This window comes from Aethalodelphis obliquidens, unplaced genomic scaffold (assembly GCF_003676395.1).
Source record: "Aethalodelphis obliquidens isolate GAN/ISIS:26980383/991018 unplaced genomic scaffold, ASM367639v1 scaffold80, whole genome shotgun sequence".
NCBI classification, from domain to species: domain Eukaryota; kingdom Metazoa; phylum Chordata; class Mammalia; order Artiodactyla; family Delphinidae; genus Aethalodelphis; species Aethalodelphis obliquidens.
In genome coordinates, this window is record NW_020838024.1 from 1727529 (window position 1) to 1745506 (window position 17978).

Here is a 17978-nt window from a genome sequence, read left to right on the forward strand (position 1 = left end):
GGTATGCGGGCCTCTCACTGTTGTGGCCTCTCCCGTTGCGGAGCACAGGCTCCGGACGCGCAGGCTCAGCGGCCATGGCTCACGGACCTAGCCACTCCGCGGCATGTGGGATCTTCCCGGACCGGGGCACGAACCCATGTCCGCTGCATCGGCAGGCGGACTCTCAACCACTGCGCCACCAGGGAAGCCCCATGGAGTCACTTTTTAATGGTTTTATAAATTTCACAGCATGTACATTCTGAAACCAATCTTCTATTGTGGAGCCTTTGGCTAATAAAATCTATATTTGATTCGTTTCCTAACCAGAAAAAAAATTATATTTTTGCTATTCTCTTTATAGTTATAAAGCTCCAAAGTTAATAATCAGTGATATTAAGTAATCAGAATCAGGTACACCACCAAAACAATAAATAACTACACTTATGTGGAAACTCAGTCAGATTTAATCTTAAGCTGGTAAAATTATACTTATCACCATCCTCTCCAAATGTCCTCTGTTTCTTTTCTTTCTCCTCCTTAATAACAAATATACTTATAGCTCCTAATTATATTCTTATAAGTATATTTAAATAGATAGTAAGAAGGAAAGGTAACTAACTCTTCAATAGTAAAAATGAACTGCCTTAATTATTTTCTGGAAAAGGTTGTATAAAACTAGATTAAAAACAAGACAGAGTAAGTGCCACAATGCTGGGAAAATTTTAAAAAAACACATAAACCTCTGTATTATTTAATCACTTATGTTTTCCTCATAGATATATGCACATTTAATATTTTTGCATTTAATTTGCTTGCATTTTCATCATTCTGGAACTTTTAATTGTTTTGTTTTTTCTTTGCAATAACATAATTGTTTCCTTTAAGATTTTTCTCTTACTAATTCTTGAATTTTGGTGTTTGTTTGCTAGACCACAGCAGTTTACACTTCAAGATTCAGATAATTCTGTAGATTCATCAGCTTCTGATAGTGACCCTATGAGACAGAGATTTTCTATAAAAGCACATTCACGGTTACCCTACCTCATTATTTCTGATGGATACATGGTCACAACCCTTCGATTTCTTGATAATCTGTCTCCATCAGTGCTCATGAGATCCCTTCTACTTGATTCAACACAGAGGCTTGAGAAAACATACCAAAGTTTGATATTGTCTAAGGTATAGTGCTTTTTGGTACCATTAGTAAAAGTTGACTTCTTAGTCCTTTCAAATTTAAAACTATACTGACAGCCTTGGATTGTATACAGTTATCTATAGATGTTTTAATTGTTTGTAGTACAATTATCGATAAAATTTTGCTCTGGAAATCTTTTTTCTTCTATAGCCAAAAGGCCAAGGGCTGAACTTGCAATCACTGGATTCCCTAAGATCTAGCTTGTTAAAACACCATGGAAATGAAAATTTAGCGGATTCTACTGTTCCCAGATTCTTGCAGGCAGAAGAAACAATGAAGTTAAATGAAAAAACAGCAGATTTGCAGGTACTTAGTAACAATGTTTTATTTACTTTGAACAGTTACGTATTGACTTTATTCCAAGAAACATATTTTCTTTTTCTTTCATTAAAGGGAAGAGAAATTTGAGAGCACTAAAGTGATTCTACTTGTAAGGAATCAAATGATATTAAGTATAATTTTTTTCACTCATGTTTTAGGATTTTGAAGCCGAAGAAACTAATGAAGGCGAACATTTTCCAAACAACTTATTTTCTTTTTGGAACCAAAAGAATGATCTATTGTTTAGTAGTGCCAAAGAAGGAAGATTGGAATTTGCTTTTATGTTTGATACCATACATGCAAAAGATAATACTGAGGAGACAGATAAAACTGTTACAGAACTGCATTCTGTCCAGAAAAATCTCCTTGCAGCATGGACTATAGGAATTTCAAAAAATGTGACAGAAAAAAATTTAATGTTAAATTACACAGTAGTTTGTATCACTCATTTTTTGTACATTCTTCAATTTATAAAATGTCCTTTCCCCAAACTTGATCTTTTTTTAAGCAAGAGCCCAAGACATAATGCATGGGTACTTTGTATCTTTCAACTTTTCCATCAGTGTTTATCAATCCAGTACTGGGATATGAGATACAGACAAGATGTAGGACATTTGGTAAAGCTGACCTCAAATACTATAAAGCTTTTGCTGACACAGCAGCAACAGAAACAGTTATTCTCAAAGAAGCTTTTAGCCTGTTTTCATTTACTCAGAATGGTAGCTGATCATTTAAATGGCGTATACAGTCTTCAACCAGAAGTTATTTCAGCATCAACTGATGGAAGTAGAACAGCAAAGCAAGACTCATTGGTGGTGCCCATTTTTCAAATGTTTCAAGACAGTGGTGCTCGGAAAAACTGGTCTTGGAATTCGTCTTTCAAGATTCGTCCTCAAGTATTAAATTTTGTTCAACAGCCAGGACACAGGTATAATGACTTTAATATTAGGAGACCATCAGCTTTATAGATTTTTCAAAATTGAGATATAATTCCCATACTGTAAAATTCTCCATTTTAAAGTGTACAATTCAGTGATCTTTAGTATAGTCACAGGCTTGTAGAACTATTAGCACAAATTCCAGAATATTTTTATCACCCTCAAAAGAAACCTTGAACCCATTAGCACTCAGCATTATAGATTTTATGTTATAGAATTTATGCCAAATATTATTCAACACATATATTTTATTAGTCTTGGGCATCCATGATACTGTTGAAGGATTTTGGTTTAGATAAGCACTATAGAAAAATGACCACAGGTACATAAAGCATTTATGAAAGTTTTAAAAATATGCATTTTTCGATTGGTGGACTTTGTGCTATATTTAAATCTGATCAGTTTGTATACATGTTATTACCTCAGTGAAGAATACATGCAGAAATAAAAAGGCTAATGAGGAGGCTATACTCATTCTTATCGCTAGTCTGAAATTTGATTCTTATGATTACCTGATTTTGTGTGCAGATTGATTGTTCTCTGGAGAGTATTGTACAGAAAAACTTTATGGTATCAAACACAATTAAGTCAAAGCGTTCCTGAAGATGACATACAGTTAACTGAAAAGATGACACATGAAGCATCTACTGTCAAGTCCCTGTTATGTCATATACAGGCTAAATTGCAGACTGCTGGAGTTCTCTTGAACCAGACCTTAGAACTTAAATCTATCAATGGTCAGTATCTTATAAACAATTTCTAACTCCAGGAATAAGTGATATAGTTAGTTGGACTTTGATTTTATTAATTGGTTGCAATTATTTGCTTTTCAAAATAATTTCTGGTGGAGTTGTATCCACTAAATTTTAAAACAAGTACGTGTTTATAAAGGAATTTAATTAACCAGCACTAATTTTTGGTTAAAAACTTTGTAGGGGAAGAGTGTTTCCTATTAGGATCATATGAAAAGTCTGTTCAACTATGGAAGAAAGCTCTTCAAGAAACCCAAGAGAAAGGTAGGGGAGTGTTAAAAAATAATATTTGCCATAATATTGGTAGGACCATATTCTAGCATGCTGTTGAGCTTCAAAATTATTTCAGATTTCTGAGTGCTCACAATTTCTTAATGCTCAAATAGAATACATATTGTAGGTACCTTTACTGTCAGAAATAGTTATTTAAAATTATTCTTAGTCTTGGAAATTGTAGCACCAAGAATTTTTTCTGTTATCCATAGGTAAGGCTCCTCTGTCCTTTTTTTGATTAGTGATGGAACCTGTCATTGATTGTTGATAGGGAAAAAAATGAGACTTAATCCCAAATTTAAAAAATATATATTTTGTCATTTAGTGCACTGTAAGTATCTAAACGAGAAACTATGGGTCAGATAATTTGTCACCTTATTACAGACTTATAGAAACATGGAGCTAAGGCTCTCTGCCCTTAAGTAATTCAACTTTAAGAATTTCCTGTCGGACCTCCCTGGTAGCGCAGTGGTTAAGAATCTGCCTGCCAGTGCAGGGGACACGGGTTCGAGCCCTGGTCTGAGAAGATCCCACATGCCATGGGGCAACTGGACCCACATGCCACAACTACCGAGCCTGCGTGCTACAACTACGGAAGCCTGCACCCCTAGAGCCCGTTCTCTGCAACAAAGAGAAGCTGCAATGAAGAACAGCCCCCGCTCACTGCAACTAGAGAAAGCCCGCGTGCAGCAACCAAGACCCAACGCAGCCAAAAATAAAATAAGATTAAAAAATTAAAAAAAAAAGAATTTCTTGTGAGTTAGACTTATTATGGGCTACATGGAGTTTTTTTTTTAATATTATTTGGCTGCATTGGGTTTTGGTTGCGGCACGCAGGATCTTCATTGCAGCACACGGGCTTCTCTCTAGTTGTGGCACTCAGGCTCTGGAGCGTATGGGCTCAGTAGTTGCGTTTCGCAGGCTCAGAAGTTGTGGTGTGCAGGCTTAGTTGCCCCATGACATGTGGGATCTTAGTTCCCCGACCAGGGATTGAACCTGTGTCTGCTGCATTGGAAGGCGGTTTCTTAACCACTGGACCAACAGGGAAGGTCTCCTGCATCGAGGTTTTGATGAGAATCTAGGGGTGTGGATTCTAGAAACTGGTGATAGCTTTTATGATATAGGGCTGAGGGTATGAGTAAGATGACAGAGGTTCTCAGATAGTGACCTTGGAGCTATCCTTGACTGCAACTACTACCTGGTCAGGTTTGGCCAATTATTAAATTTATTTTCTGACTGATGTGGCTTTGTATGTTTCATTAATTTATCTACTTAACCGGTATTTATTGAGGGCCTGCTATGTGTATTAGGCAGTAGGAATAACTGAAATAAACAAGTTTACCCTAAAGTTGCCCACAATCTGGAGGATAGATCACCTAAACAACTAGCATGTTTCTAATTATGTTTTATGGTAGGTTCCGGGAAAGCACACAGTCTGAGCTGGAGTGCAAACATCAGCCTGGGGAAAACCTGGAGGAGCTGACATTTAAAATTGAGTGAAAATTGTCCAATTGAAGGAGTGGGAATGGTTTACCAAAGGATATAGCATTCCTAAAGCAAAAAGGCATGGGAAACCATGGCAGTTTGGTAAACGTGCAGGTAGTTTTAACAGGACCAGATTATTTGAAATATGTGTGTAATATTGAGGATAGGGTGGTGAGTGCTAAAGTGAGAGGTAGAGAACAGATGATAAAGGAAGATATTCTGCAGTGCCATGGGATTAAGATTTTATCCTGAAGACAGTGGGGTCAGTTAAGATACTTTATGTAAGAAAAAGAACTTTTCAAATAAATATAGGCCATTTGGAAAGATCACTTCAGTACATTATTGAGGGCCATTCGTAGGAATGTGGTGTAGAGATGTGGGTTTTACCTAGAAGCAAGACAGTTAGTTGAGGAGGTCCTGAACCAAAGCAACATCAAGAGTACTGGAGGACAGAAGTCACATTTGTCAGGTATTTAAGAGGTTTGATCAATTGGACTTGAGTAGAGAAGTCTACTGTAGTTCTCAGATTTGGGGATTGTCCAACTGGATGAAGAAGAGTGACATTCAAGGTGATAAGTTCTCATGAAGAAAAGTTTTCATAGTGAGTCTCATTGTAGACCTTTTCATTTAATTTCTTTTCCATCTGTATCCATTTGGTATGGTTTCTTGTAATGGAGACTGAAAATAACTAGCTTCAACAAGAAAGAAGTTTATTTCTCTTTCTTAGGAAATGAGGCCAGAAGTTGATAGTCTGGGGCTGATTCGGTGTTTCTGTGGTCTCATCAAGGACTCATGCTCCTTTAGTTTTTCTACACCGTCGTCCTTAGTGCGTTGCTTCCAGTCTTAAGTTGAGTTAAGATGGGTGCTGAAGTCTCAGGCATCATGTACATAATCTAGTTAACAGAAAGGAGGAAGGCAGGAAGGGCAAGAAAAGGGTGTACCTCCTAGTTGAGTTACCTCTCTTTAAGCAGCTTTTCTAGCAGTTCTATACAATATTATCTCTTGGTTCAGAAGTTGTCATATTTTCACATGGCCATATCTAGCAAGAAACTGTGATCTGGGTGCATTGTAACCTCAAACAAAATTAGAGTTCTTTTACTCAGAAAGAATAGATAAGGAGTAGGCAGCCAGCAGTCTCAGTCCTAAGCACCCTTCAGATGTTTGAAGGCAGTGGTCAGGGACTCCTATCTTATTGGATAGTGTTTCTTCTCCTTTGGAAAGTCTCTTTGACAGTCTGATATTCGTATGATTTCTTGTGTGGTTTTTAAAAAAATTTTATTTTTAGCATGTTCCCTTCTGTTTCATACCATGTGTACTTGAGATAGATGTCGTTAGTGGACCTTAGTACCGAGATAAGGAGGATGTGCAGCTCTCTTTGGATAAATTCTTAGTCATCCTAGGGCCTGATCAAAGAAAATAAAATTGTTCAGAACTTAAAATGGAAAAGAACAAAATATTGCTTACCTGTTTTTTATTAAAGTATAAAACAGGTACAGAAAAGTTCACATAACATGAATGTACAGCTTGATGAATTTTTATAAACTGAACATTCCTGTCTACCCTAGCTACCTAGCTCAAGAACATTACCTAGCTAACATGTTTTTAATGTAAATGTAATTCTTCCCTGTTTAAGGAGGAAGAAGGATATGTTTTCTTCAGATACGCTATTATCTTTCCCTTTTGTACTGCCACCTCTATAACTATAATTTAAATGATGCTCAAGGATTATGTGATCAGCTAGTAAGAGAAATACTGATATGGTCCCACCTACCTGTAAAAGAAGAGGAAGATTGTTCAGGTATGCTTTTCAAAAATCAGTTTGTTTAATGTTAATACTTTGTATTTATAAGTATAGATATGAAATTGCTTATACATAAAAGTTGGTTGCTCTGCCCTATTGTGGTAAATTTTGGACTGTCAGCTTCTCAGTAGCAAGGATCATGTTTTTGTTTGTTTTTAATCTTTGGGTCTCTAGGCTTAGCAGTAATTGCCTGCTGAACTGATACAATTGTTGTATCACAGCCCTATTTGTTAGACATAATATCAGGTACCCAAGTACTTTTCCTTGATATGTTTATATTTTCTTTAATGGTTGCTTAAGGTTGTTTAGTAAAGTGATGAAAATCTCTTTCTGAGGTATTCTGAGTCTTTTTAAAATTGCTTAATAGGCTGCAGAATATTTAGATTGTCCTTTTTAAAAGAGGTGTATTTAAGTTAAGCAGTAACCAGAGTAAAAGATATATATGAATGAACACATAATATAGTTATAATAGTTATACGGTCGTAGACCATTAGATATATACTATGCGTATGAATGTGTCAGAACGGCTCAATATATCAGAACTTTCTAAATGGAGTTCATGACTAATGGAGTTTGTTTGTTTTGGTTTTTTTCTAATAACTGATTATTGGTTTAGAACATCATTTTACTGATGGAAAATAGTGATCAAAAGAAGTTAGTTTACAAAGTCTTCTAAAAATAGTTTGAGAAGTGGGGCCCATCTTTTACGTAAAACCCTTTCTTTGATTTTCACTAGTTTATCAGAACAGTGTTGGTTTCTTTGGCTTCAGCCACTGTTTTTTGTTGTTGCTGTTGTTGTTGTTGTTTTGTGGTACGCAGGCCTCCCACTGTTGTGGCCTCTCCCATTGCGGAGCACAGGCTCCGGACGCGCAGGCTCAGTGACCATGGCTCACGGGCCCAGCTGCTCCGCGGCATGTGGGATCTTCCCGGACCGGGGCACGAACCCGCGTCCCCTGCATTGGTAGGCGGATTCCCAACCACTGCGCCACCAGGGAAGCCCCTTGTTTTGTTTTTTTTGAGGTGAGATAGATGGTAGAATACCATGACATTTTTATTCTGGTATTCATATTTTCTCTGCATTTTTTTTTAAATTTAATTTTTATTTTATACTGGGGTGTAGCTGATTTACAATGTTGTGTTAGTTTCAGGTATACAGCAAAGTGGTTCAGTTATACGTATATCCATTTTTTTTCAGATTCTTTTCCCACGTAGGTTATTACAGAATACTGAGTAGAACTCCCTGAGCTATACAGTAGGTCCTTCTTGATTATCTAGTTTTTATATAGTAGTGTGTATCTGTTAATCCCAACCTCCTAATTTATCCCTCCCCCTCACTTTTCCCCTTTGGTAACCATAAGTTTGTTTTTGATGTCTGTGAGTCTGCTTCTGTTTTGTAAATAAGTTCATTTGTATCATCTTTTTAGATTCCACATATAAGTGATGTCATATGCAGCCACTGTTTATAGATTTCTTACTTTTGGTGATATTTGTCTTTTTAAATGTTTGTGTTCATTACAGAAGTAGTACAAGTTCATTTTAGACAATTTTGAAATATGGAAAGGTTTAAAGAAGAAAATAAAATCACTTAATCTACCCTTTTTTGTCTATATACATTTATGTATGTATATTCTGTTTTATAATCTTTTAAACTTAATATTATGATGAATATTTTCCAATGTAAATAATTCTTTTTAAAAACCTATTAAGCCTTTTCCTCATTATTGCACATTTTAGATTGGTGCCACCTATTTACTGTTGATGTTTTAAATAATGCTGTAGTGTACATAAATTTTTGTGAACATTACTAATAATATCTCTAGGTTAAATTTTGAGAAATGAGGTTACAGGATCAAAGAGAATCCATGGTTTTAAGACTTCTGATACCTGGTGTCAAATTGCCCTCCAAAAGGACTGGTAGCTGTGTATGAGTGGAAGACTTTTATGTGTGACTTTTTTTTTTGTGTGTGTGTGTGTGACTTTTTAACTGACTGATATTCTTTTTTTTTTGGTGGTATTGTCATGACATGATAATAAATTTCAAGATAAGTTGAACCTATTGTAATGTATTTGTTTTAATTTTTAATGACAATTGTTTAGAGTATATTAATCATATCCCTACTGGGTCAGGAGTCCCCAAGACTACCCCCACGTTCAGGGATTCACAGGGAGGACTCACAGGGCCTAGTATATAGTTGTACTCACACCTATGATTCATTACAATGAAAGGATACAAAGCAAAATCAGCAAAGGGAAAAGGAGCATGGGGTGAAGTCCGGAGGAAACCAGGCACAAGCTTCCAAGAAGTGACAAGATAGAAATGGCCATACACATATCGAACTTAATATTATTATGAATACCTACCAAGTGACTTCCTTTCTTTTTTTTCTTTTTTTTTTTTGGCTGTGCCACGTGGCTTGTGGGATCTTAGTTCTCACAACCAGGGATCAAACCCGGGACCCCTGCAGTGGAAGCACGGAGTCCTAACCATTGGCCCACCAGGGAATTCCCCCCAAGTGACTTCTGAGAAAGAAAGATACTTTGCCATTGTTGGGGCCATACATTTTATAAAAATTAATGTTAACTTAGTATTTATCTGTGTTTAATAGTTTTAACTGTTTATTTACATATATCTGAATGCCAATTTATATTATTGAGTTTTGATTTTCAAATAGGGATGACACATGTTTGCTCCTACTAGTTTATATCAGAATCATCCTAGAAATAGTGATGTAACTCTCTCCCTCCCCTGCCTTCTCCCTCCACTCCACGTGTTCCTTTTGTCCATACCTCCCAGAAGAATCTTATGGTAAGGACTTACTCTTACTAATGGAAGTATATCATAATATCCAGACCTAATGGTACAGAAAAAAGCATGAAGAATCACTGCCCTGGTGCTTTTCAGATTATCTTTGTAGTAAACCCTGCCTCCTTTCATTAAAGAAAGAAAATTAGAAAGGGAAGAAAGAAGGGAAAATAAATAATGAAATGCTAAACTTGCAAGTCCATTATGGCTGGATTGTTTGTATAGATCCTTCCATGTTTTTAGGTAAAACTAGTAGCTTGAGGTTAAAAGAGTTCCTAAGTGTATGTGCTCATAATTATGAGCTCATTATTTTTGTTCTGTTGTCTTCAAGAAGTGTAGATAGCTATTATAAATTAACTTGTGTAGGCCATGGGTGTTCATCTCAGAAAAAAGTTGTAATTATAATTTTCTTCTTGCATAATGTTGGGAACTTAAATATTACTACTTTTGATAGTTTGATCAGAATCTCCTTTGGTCATTTGGTGCATCCTGCAGTTCCTGAGAAGTCTCATTGTGAGTTTGGAGTGACTGGAAACGTTCATCCTGAAGCGGCGGTGAGGGTTGTCCAGTCCATGGCCCGCTTCATGGCTTCCTATTTCACCAATCAGCTGCTTTGCATTTTGCCACCTCACAATGTGAATGTTCTTCCTCCCCTTCATATTAAAACAGGTAAACAAATAATTTTCTCACCTTGTTTTTGCACGTAATATTTAAAATCATATTATACGGTGATCATTAGTCCATGGAAATAAAACTGTTCTAGCTCAGTGCCTGAACGCTAAGGAGATACACAAGTGACTGTTTATGAATGAATATAATCTGAGAAAGGTAATTGCTTTGGACTTGTTTTTATTGAATATGTATTTTTAAATTGGGAATTTTGGACACATTGGCATTTATAAAGTTTCCATTTTTAAAGTAAAAGGGCTATAAAAATGTAATTTAACAAATTTTGAGTATGCTAATTTAGAATTTAATTTTATTTGGACATTTTACTTTTATAATTTTATTTGAATCATTTTCTTTGCTCTACTTAATCATTTCATTAATAGAGTCAAAATGTACCTAATCTGTGTGAGGTAACTGCCCTACCCTAATGGAAATAAGCATGTACACAGATTTCTATGATATTCATTCATTCCAATAATTTTTATTAGTGCCTGCTATGTGTCAAGTAGTGTTGTAGGTGCTGGAAATATATTAGCTTGCACCATATGAAATTAATAATATGAAAACATCTGTAGTTTTGTCTTGTCTTGACATTTGGAACAGATTTATCCTAACTGCCATGAACAAAACAGATGAAATACCTGTTCTTTTATGGAAGTACATCTAATAGATTGAGATGGAAAATTAAATAGATGCATATATAAACAAAGATCTGTCAAATGGTGACAATTATTATGCAGAGAACTAAATAGAGAAATGTATTGTGACTGAGTCGGTAGTAGAGGTGGTGACTTTAGGGAAGAGCTCTCTGCGGGGGTGACATTTAAGCTGAACTCTTAATGACAAGAAGGAGCCAGCCATGGACGCATAGGACTTAGAGCATTATACGCTGAGCCTGTGCAAAGGCTCTAGAGCAAGGACAAACTTGATGTGTCTGAGAAACTGGAAGACTGGTGTAGCTGGAGCACAGAGGGTGAGGTAGAGAGTGGTATGAGATGAAGACAGAGATAGATGGCCAGGTGATGTAAGCCAGGGTATGAAATCTGAATTTTACTTAAGGTACAGTGGGAAGTTATTGGAGGGCTTTAAGCAGGAAATAACACGAACTGATAAACATGTACAAAGCACACATAGATTAGAGTAGTACAAGATGTAATATAATTAGAAGTTTAATAGGAGTAGCAACAAGTGGTCATCAGATTTAATCACAGAACTCTGGATTTTGAACTATGTGTTTGGACTCTAATTTTCTCAGGGTGTGGGTGGGAGTGGAGGACTGTCCTCACCCACTTGGATGCTTCAACAGTAGTGTTAGACTCTAGTGTCCTCAGGGTTTTCAGGAGCTTCTAGACCCTGGAGAGCCTTGTATGTAAGGTAGGATCAGAAAGGAAATTGTCTAGAGGTTCCTTTTCAGAGGTGTCTGCTTCCCTGGGGAAGAAAAGTTGGCCCTGACCTGATTATGGCTTCTCTTAGGGAGCTGGTGTAAACAGAGAAACAGGTGCTCTGTTTTTCCAGGATCTACCTTCTCCCCTTTCCTTCTCCGTTGGCCACTAACTCAGTTTCAGCTGGTGCTCCCTCCTTTTCTCCCTGAGAACAGCCTGTGCTGCTTTCTCTCACTTTATGCTTTCCTCTGACTGAACCTCTCAGTTGGATATTACTTATTTCCTTGTACATTTGACACTAATTATTACAATAGTTTTTTATTTAAGCTCTCTTTATTTTGTCACAAGTGAGGTATTTACTACTTGTGCTCCCTATTTTTGGTAATAATGTTTCTGATAACAAATTGTATCCTTAATCCATATAATTTTACTGAAGGAGAGAGGCAGAACTCATGTGGTTTTAATTTTTAAAAATATTTATTTATTTATTTATGGCTGCATTGGGTCTTCGTTGCTGTGCACGGGCTTCTCATTGTGGTGGCTTCTAGGCACGTGGGCTTCAGTAGTTGTGGCACGTGGGCCCAGTAGTTGTGGCTTGCGGGCTCTAGAGCGCAGTCTCAGTAGTTGTGGCGCACGGGCTTAGTTGCTCTGCGGCATGTGGGATCTTCCTGGACCAGGGCTCGAACCTGTGCCCCCTGCATTGGCAGGTGGATTCTTAACCACTGCGCCACCAGGGAAGCCCTCATGTGGTTTTTAGAAAAATCTTAAAAAAAAAAAGGTACAATCCTGGTATTCAGAAGATTTATCTCAATTTCTTATCTTTCTGTCCTACAATATTTATAGGACTTTTGCTCTTTGCTAATGATTTTTATCTTTACAGATGACTTTACATACCTAAGGGAGACTGATATTTATCACACTTTGTGAAGAAAAGTGACAGAGTTATTGAATTGTTTCTGGGCAGACTCATAAATGTTCATAAAAGCTCAGAGACACACCTTTTTATTCCCTACGTAAATATCTTCCCAGTTAGAGGAGAGAGTAGGAGAGAAGACCTTGTGTTCTTTTCCTATGCCCGAGACTAGACTATGATTGTTGACAATTTAAATATCTGAAACTTGTTATATATCCTTTAATTTCTTTAATCTCCCTCTGTCTTGACAAATGATATTAGCAGGCTTGACTTAGAATATATTTCATGTTAATCTTTTAAATCAGAACTAGTGGCAGAATGTATTGCGGATTTGAGTTGCTTATTTGGTATGATGTTTGCTGTGTGAAAGCAGTAAAAATTTCAGAAAATTAAATCATTCAAATTCTTTTAATGGTACAATGACTTACTCATAGTGAATTAAAAACTGGAAAAATTTAATCAGTCTCCTGGCTGTTTGCCTATGCAGAATCAAACAGTCATCGATTGACTAAATTTTTCGTTTCTTTCCATATCTTTGTCAAAGAGCTAAAATGTTAGTGCTTGGTGTGGGCAGAGCCTATGTAGATCACATAAGAAACTAATCATTTCATTTCAAGGAGCAAAAACCTACATATACTAATTACCAGTTTTATTTTGAGGGAGTGAGTGAAAATCTTAGCAATATGTATTTTTTAAAAGATAACAGTTCTGTCATAGTATTTTCAAATTTCTCATTCAAGTTACTTTAATTAGGGAAAGATTCAGAAGGCTGGGGAGAAGGATATTATTACCCTTTGTATTTAATCTCAGGCCAGACTGAAATCTTGTCATTTGTTCAGGATTACTGAAAATCACAGTTTTCTACTTTCTGTTAAACACTGAACATTGAACATTTAATATGCTTGAGTATTACCTCAAACTAGATTTTTATCCCATGACACTATGAGGAATGCAAATTCAGGTAAGATGCAGTCTCTACCCTCCAGATTTCATAATGCAGTAGGAGAAATAGCTATATATTTCAGAGCAGCCCACAGTAGTAAACTGTACACTGTGACCGGTACGTTTACGTGTGTGTGTACGTTTATATTATCTGACCAAAAAGTTTCATTAAACTGTACTTATTTACCTTTATTTTGTGTAATGCACTCTGATACTGTCTCTTTTGTTTCTGTGTCTACTCAGTTTCATGTTTTTAGGAATGCTGACATTTGCTTCATGACCCACTAAAGAGACACAGTGTTCAATGTTAAAAAGACTATTCTAGAGTACGTTAAGCATTATTTTAGGCCATTTTGTATGTATCTTCCTTGTTGTGGTTTTGTGTAGGAAATACTGATTGAAGAGATCTATAAAAAGAGGTGTGAGTTCTTGTATATATAATTGTAAAATCCATTTTCTTTAATTTACTCACAGAGCAGCCCTTTCGACTTATTCCTCTGCAACACTCGAAGGTGGCCAGTGTTGTTAGAGAGCAGAATCTTTCTAATGTGTGGACAGTTGAATATGCCCTTGAATTATTATTTATTGGTGGCCTGGTTCCAGAAGCTGTGTGGTTGGCACAGAAACTTGGAGACTGGAAGACGTCTGTTTCCATTGGTGTGGCCTTGCAGCTGTTCTGTAAACATGATAGCAATTTCACAAGGTATGTATTTTTAGGAAAGTATGATGGTGTCATCTAAAATATTTTTTATTTCAGTCATTGCTGGTATTTATGCATTTTGTGGAATCCTTAGTTCAGCATTGTCCAATAGAACTTTTTTCAGTAATGGAAATATTCTATATGTGCTACCCAATCTGATAGCTACTAGCCACATGTATTTATTGAGCACTTGAAATGTGGATAGTAAGACCAAGGAACTGGATTTTCCATCTAATTTTAATTAATTTAAATTTAGAGGGCTATATACATCTAGTGGCTACTGTATTGGACAGATCAGAGGCTTACTTACAGTGTTAAAACATCTATTTAGCACATTAATTTGTTAGTAGTGCCCTCAAAGGGCCTATAGTCAATGGGAAAGTTTGTCTTTCCCAAACAGGATTTGAGTTTTAAGCTAATCAAATGAATCCCTATATTTTAACTATTCTGAAGGTTATGGTATTGCTGTGTCTTCTATATTTTTTAATTCAATAATTCAATGTATGTTTATTTATTAAGTAACTCTGTATCAAGCTCTATGCCAGGTGTTTTAGTGGATTGTAAACTTAAATGGTACATAGTTTCTATGCTTAGGCATTTATAGTTTAATAGGGAAAATAGGACAAAACATTATTACAATTTACATAGTATGGTAAGAAAAGTGCCCGTGGTACAGTAGGGAGAGCACTAGTATCAAGTGAGGGAAGGACAGGAAATACTTTATGTGGGAGATGTCATTTGAGATGGGCATTGAAGGGAAGATGGGATCTTGACAAACTGAGTAGCTGTAGGGAGAGAGAACATTCCAAATGTGAGCAAAGGCATATGGCAAAAGCAAGTTTGGCTTGGTTTGGATAGAGTACATTTGTAGGGCAGCAGTGGGAGGTAAGGATGAGGAGATATATTAGTACCATAATTATGGAAAGCCTTAATACTATCCTTAATACAGTATTTCCTTGCTTATTTCTTGTCTAAATATAGGATGAATAAAGTGAATTTCTCTGTTCTTTAAAATTTCATGTTTAGCTCTTGATGTGTGTATGTTTCCTTTTTTCAAAATTTGTATTCTTTTCCCTTAATTTGATGTGATTTCAGGTCCAGGAAAAAGGGTCTGAATCTACCATTAAATATGACTCCAGCACAGATTTTCCAGGAAAAACTGCAGTGTTTTTTAGGTCAGCCGGCCTCTTTGGAAGCAAAAAAAGAAATGGGCTCAAAATACAAACAGTTTACAGGTGTGTTACCTATGTATGGTCGACACATGTATCGGCTTAATTAATATAAAGCTTATGGTATTTTAAAAAGCTTTTAAGTACCCACACATATATTAATGCTTTGAAGTAATAAGCTTATCAAAAATAAGATTTTGCTATTTATTCTTAATAATGGGAGCATCCCAAACTGATGCAGTTCAAAATACAATGTTCAGTATCTGAATGATATTCTGATTTTCCATACATAGCCTTTCTTTATACTAGTGGTATTTTGCTGCATTTAGATTGTTTTCTTTTGCAGTCATAGAATCGTAGAATCTCAGATGTCAAGGGGTACTTAGAACCTCTTGCCTAATGCATAAATCGTAGAGTTGTTTTTTGCTTTTAATTTGAAAAGTTCTGAGTGGTATTATAAAAAAATAATATAATATTACATGTAATACATGGATTTACCCAGGAGCCCTATAAAATTCGTCTGTTTTAAAGAGGGGGAAATTTAGACAAAAAGTAATGAAGTCTGTTATTTAAAGTCATATATTTAATGATAAAACCAGGATAGCTGTTTTGTTTTATTAGTGCTTGTCTCCATTAAGGAGTGAGACTTCTCTAGATTCCTAGAGCTTATTAATTATAACTTCTCTTTCTGGAAAGAATTCATAATACTTGGAAATCAGACTGAAAATTTCTTTGATAATTTTCTGTCAGGTTTTTTTTTAAGTAAATGAAAAGATAATGTATCTACATGAAAGTTGATTTTGAAAAAAAGGACTAAAAAATTCCCAGTCTGAACATCCAGTTCTGGCAATATATTGTTTCAGATGATCTGAAAACTCTCCTACAATAAATACATAGATACAGTGTGTTTCTAGATAAAATATAAAGATATGCATTTAAAGGCTAAGATTTAAAGAAAGTAAGGGAAATTTCCAGGGGTCAGAAAGAAAGAGAAACAGTCAATGGATTCCACCCCTAGGTATTTACCCAAGAAAAATAAAAACATAGGTCCACTGAAAAACCTGTATATTGAATGTTCATAGCAGCTTTTTCATAATAGCCAAAAACTTGAAACAACTCAAATGCTTATCAACTTGTGGATGGAAGAACAAATTGCCATTTATCTGTACAATGGAATAATAATTAATAAAGAGTAGCAAACTACTGATAACATGCAACAACATGGATGAATTGAAGAACCATTATGCTGAATGAAAGAACTCAGAAATAAAACTACACACTGTGTGATTCCATTTATGTGATTTTATAAAAAACAACACTATAGGGACAAGAAACAGATCAATGGTTACATGAGAGTAAGGGGGGAATTGACAACAAAAGGGTATAAGAACTTTTGTGGAGTGATGAAAATGTCAAAATTCATTGACCTGGGGACTTCCCTGGTTGTCCAGTGGTTAAGACTCTGCACTCCTAGTGCAGGGGGCCCAGATTCCATCCCTGGTCAGGGAACTGGATCCTGCATGCCACAACTAAGCCACGTGCCACAGCTAAGACCTAGTGCAGCCAAATAAATATTTTAAGAAACAGAAAACAAACAAAACTCATTGAACTGTACACTTAAAAAGGATAAATTTTAGTGCACGTAAATTATACCTCAACAAACTGATTTAAAAACAAAAAACTCAGCAGATGGTTAGTGAACTGGAAAATGAATTTGATCTATCTCTGTATATATACACACACAAAAAAAATATATAGAGAGAGATAAAAATGTATAGATATAAAGAAAAGAGTTGGAAAATATGAAAGAGAAGTTAAACTTTGTATAGAATGTTGTGGAAGACACAACATATGTGTAATAGGAGTTTCAGTAGAGCCACACCAAATTCTGGATAGTGACTACCTCTGGAGAGAGGAAGTGAAATATGATTGGTACCTAAGGAATTTCAGCTGTATTTGCAACATTCTTTTTTAGTCTAAATTGAATGTAGGAAACATGTTAATATCAGACAAGGATGAAGTCAGTACGTGAGTGTTTTCATATTATATTCTATACCTTAAAGTATGCTTAAAATATTTCCTAATATAAAAGTGCGTAAGTCTCCAATTCTGCCACCTGCATCTCTGCATTTTGCCTTCTGGAACATGTCTCCATATGTACATACACTTATATAATTGAAGCCATACTGTATGACTATTTTGTATATTTCTGGGGGTATTTTTAGCTTCACAAGTCCTTTTTATTATAAAAGTACTGTGATGGACTATTATGAAAAAGAAAATAATTACTCTCTCACTGCCTTCATGTAATGTTGTATATTATTTTGGAGTCTTTCTTGACATTTTATTTTTCCCATTAATATTTTTTTCTTTTATTATTATTTTTGAGTCACAACTATATTCCAAGAATTTTTTATTATATAATTGTTATTACAGTGTCTTGTATAATTTTGGAAAAGTCTTTGTGCTCTGATTACCTATAATCTTAAAAGTAAGAGAATCTTTATTAAGTTTCTATCTAGAAGTTTGGGTGTTTTGCATGTCAACCAATATGTTCATTTTTGGCAATCAGCTTTTTCAGATATGAAATTTTATCCTACAAAATAACATGAAAAGTATAATATAAATTTTAACTACTTTACCTAATTTTGTATTT

The 17978-nt window shown here is 35.6% G+C and overlaps 1 protein-coding gene across 10 annotated transcripts in view; it reads left to right on the forward strand.

Moving 5' to 3' along the window:
• CPLANE1 (ciliogenesis and planar polarity effector complex subunit 1) overlaps window positions 1-17978 on the forward strand; it is a 128604-nt gene that overhangs the window by 14094 nt on the left and 96532 nt on the right. For 9 of the 10 annotated variants that reach the window (XM_027092644.1, XM_027092645.1, XM_027092638.1 and 6 more), the window contains 9 exons: window positions 909-1158; window positions 1325-1480; window positions 1654-2423; window positions 2962-3170; window positions 3369-3449; window positions 6577-6741; window positions 10043-10216; window positions 13928-14156; window positions 15249-15388. In XM_027092644.1, the coding sequence (XP_026948445.1) occupies window positions 909-1158; window positions 1325-1480; window positions 1654-2423; window positions 2962-3170; window positions 3369-3449; window positions 6577-6741; window positions 10043-10216; window positions 13928-14156; window positions 15249-15388 (2174 nt within the window). Of the gene's footprint in view, window positions 1-908; window positions 1159-1324; window positions 1481-1653; window positions 2424-2961; window positions 3171-3368; window positions 3450-6576; window positions 6742-10042; window positions 10217-13927; window positions 14157-15248; window positions 15389-17978 lie in introns of those variants that run through there. The other variant, XM_027092648.1, reaches the window with a different exon arrangement.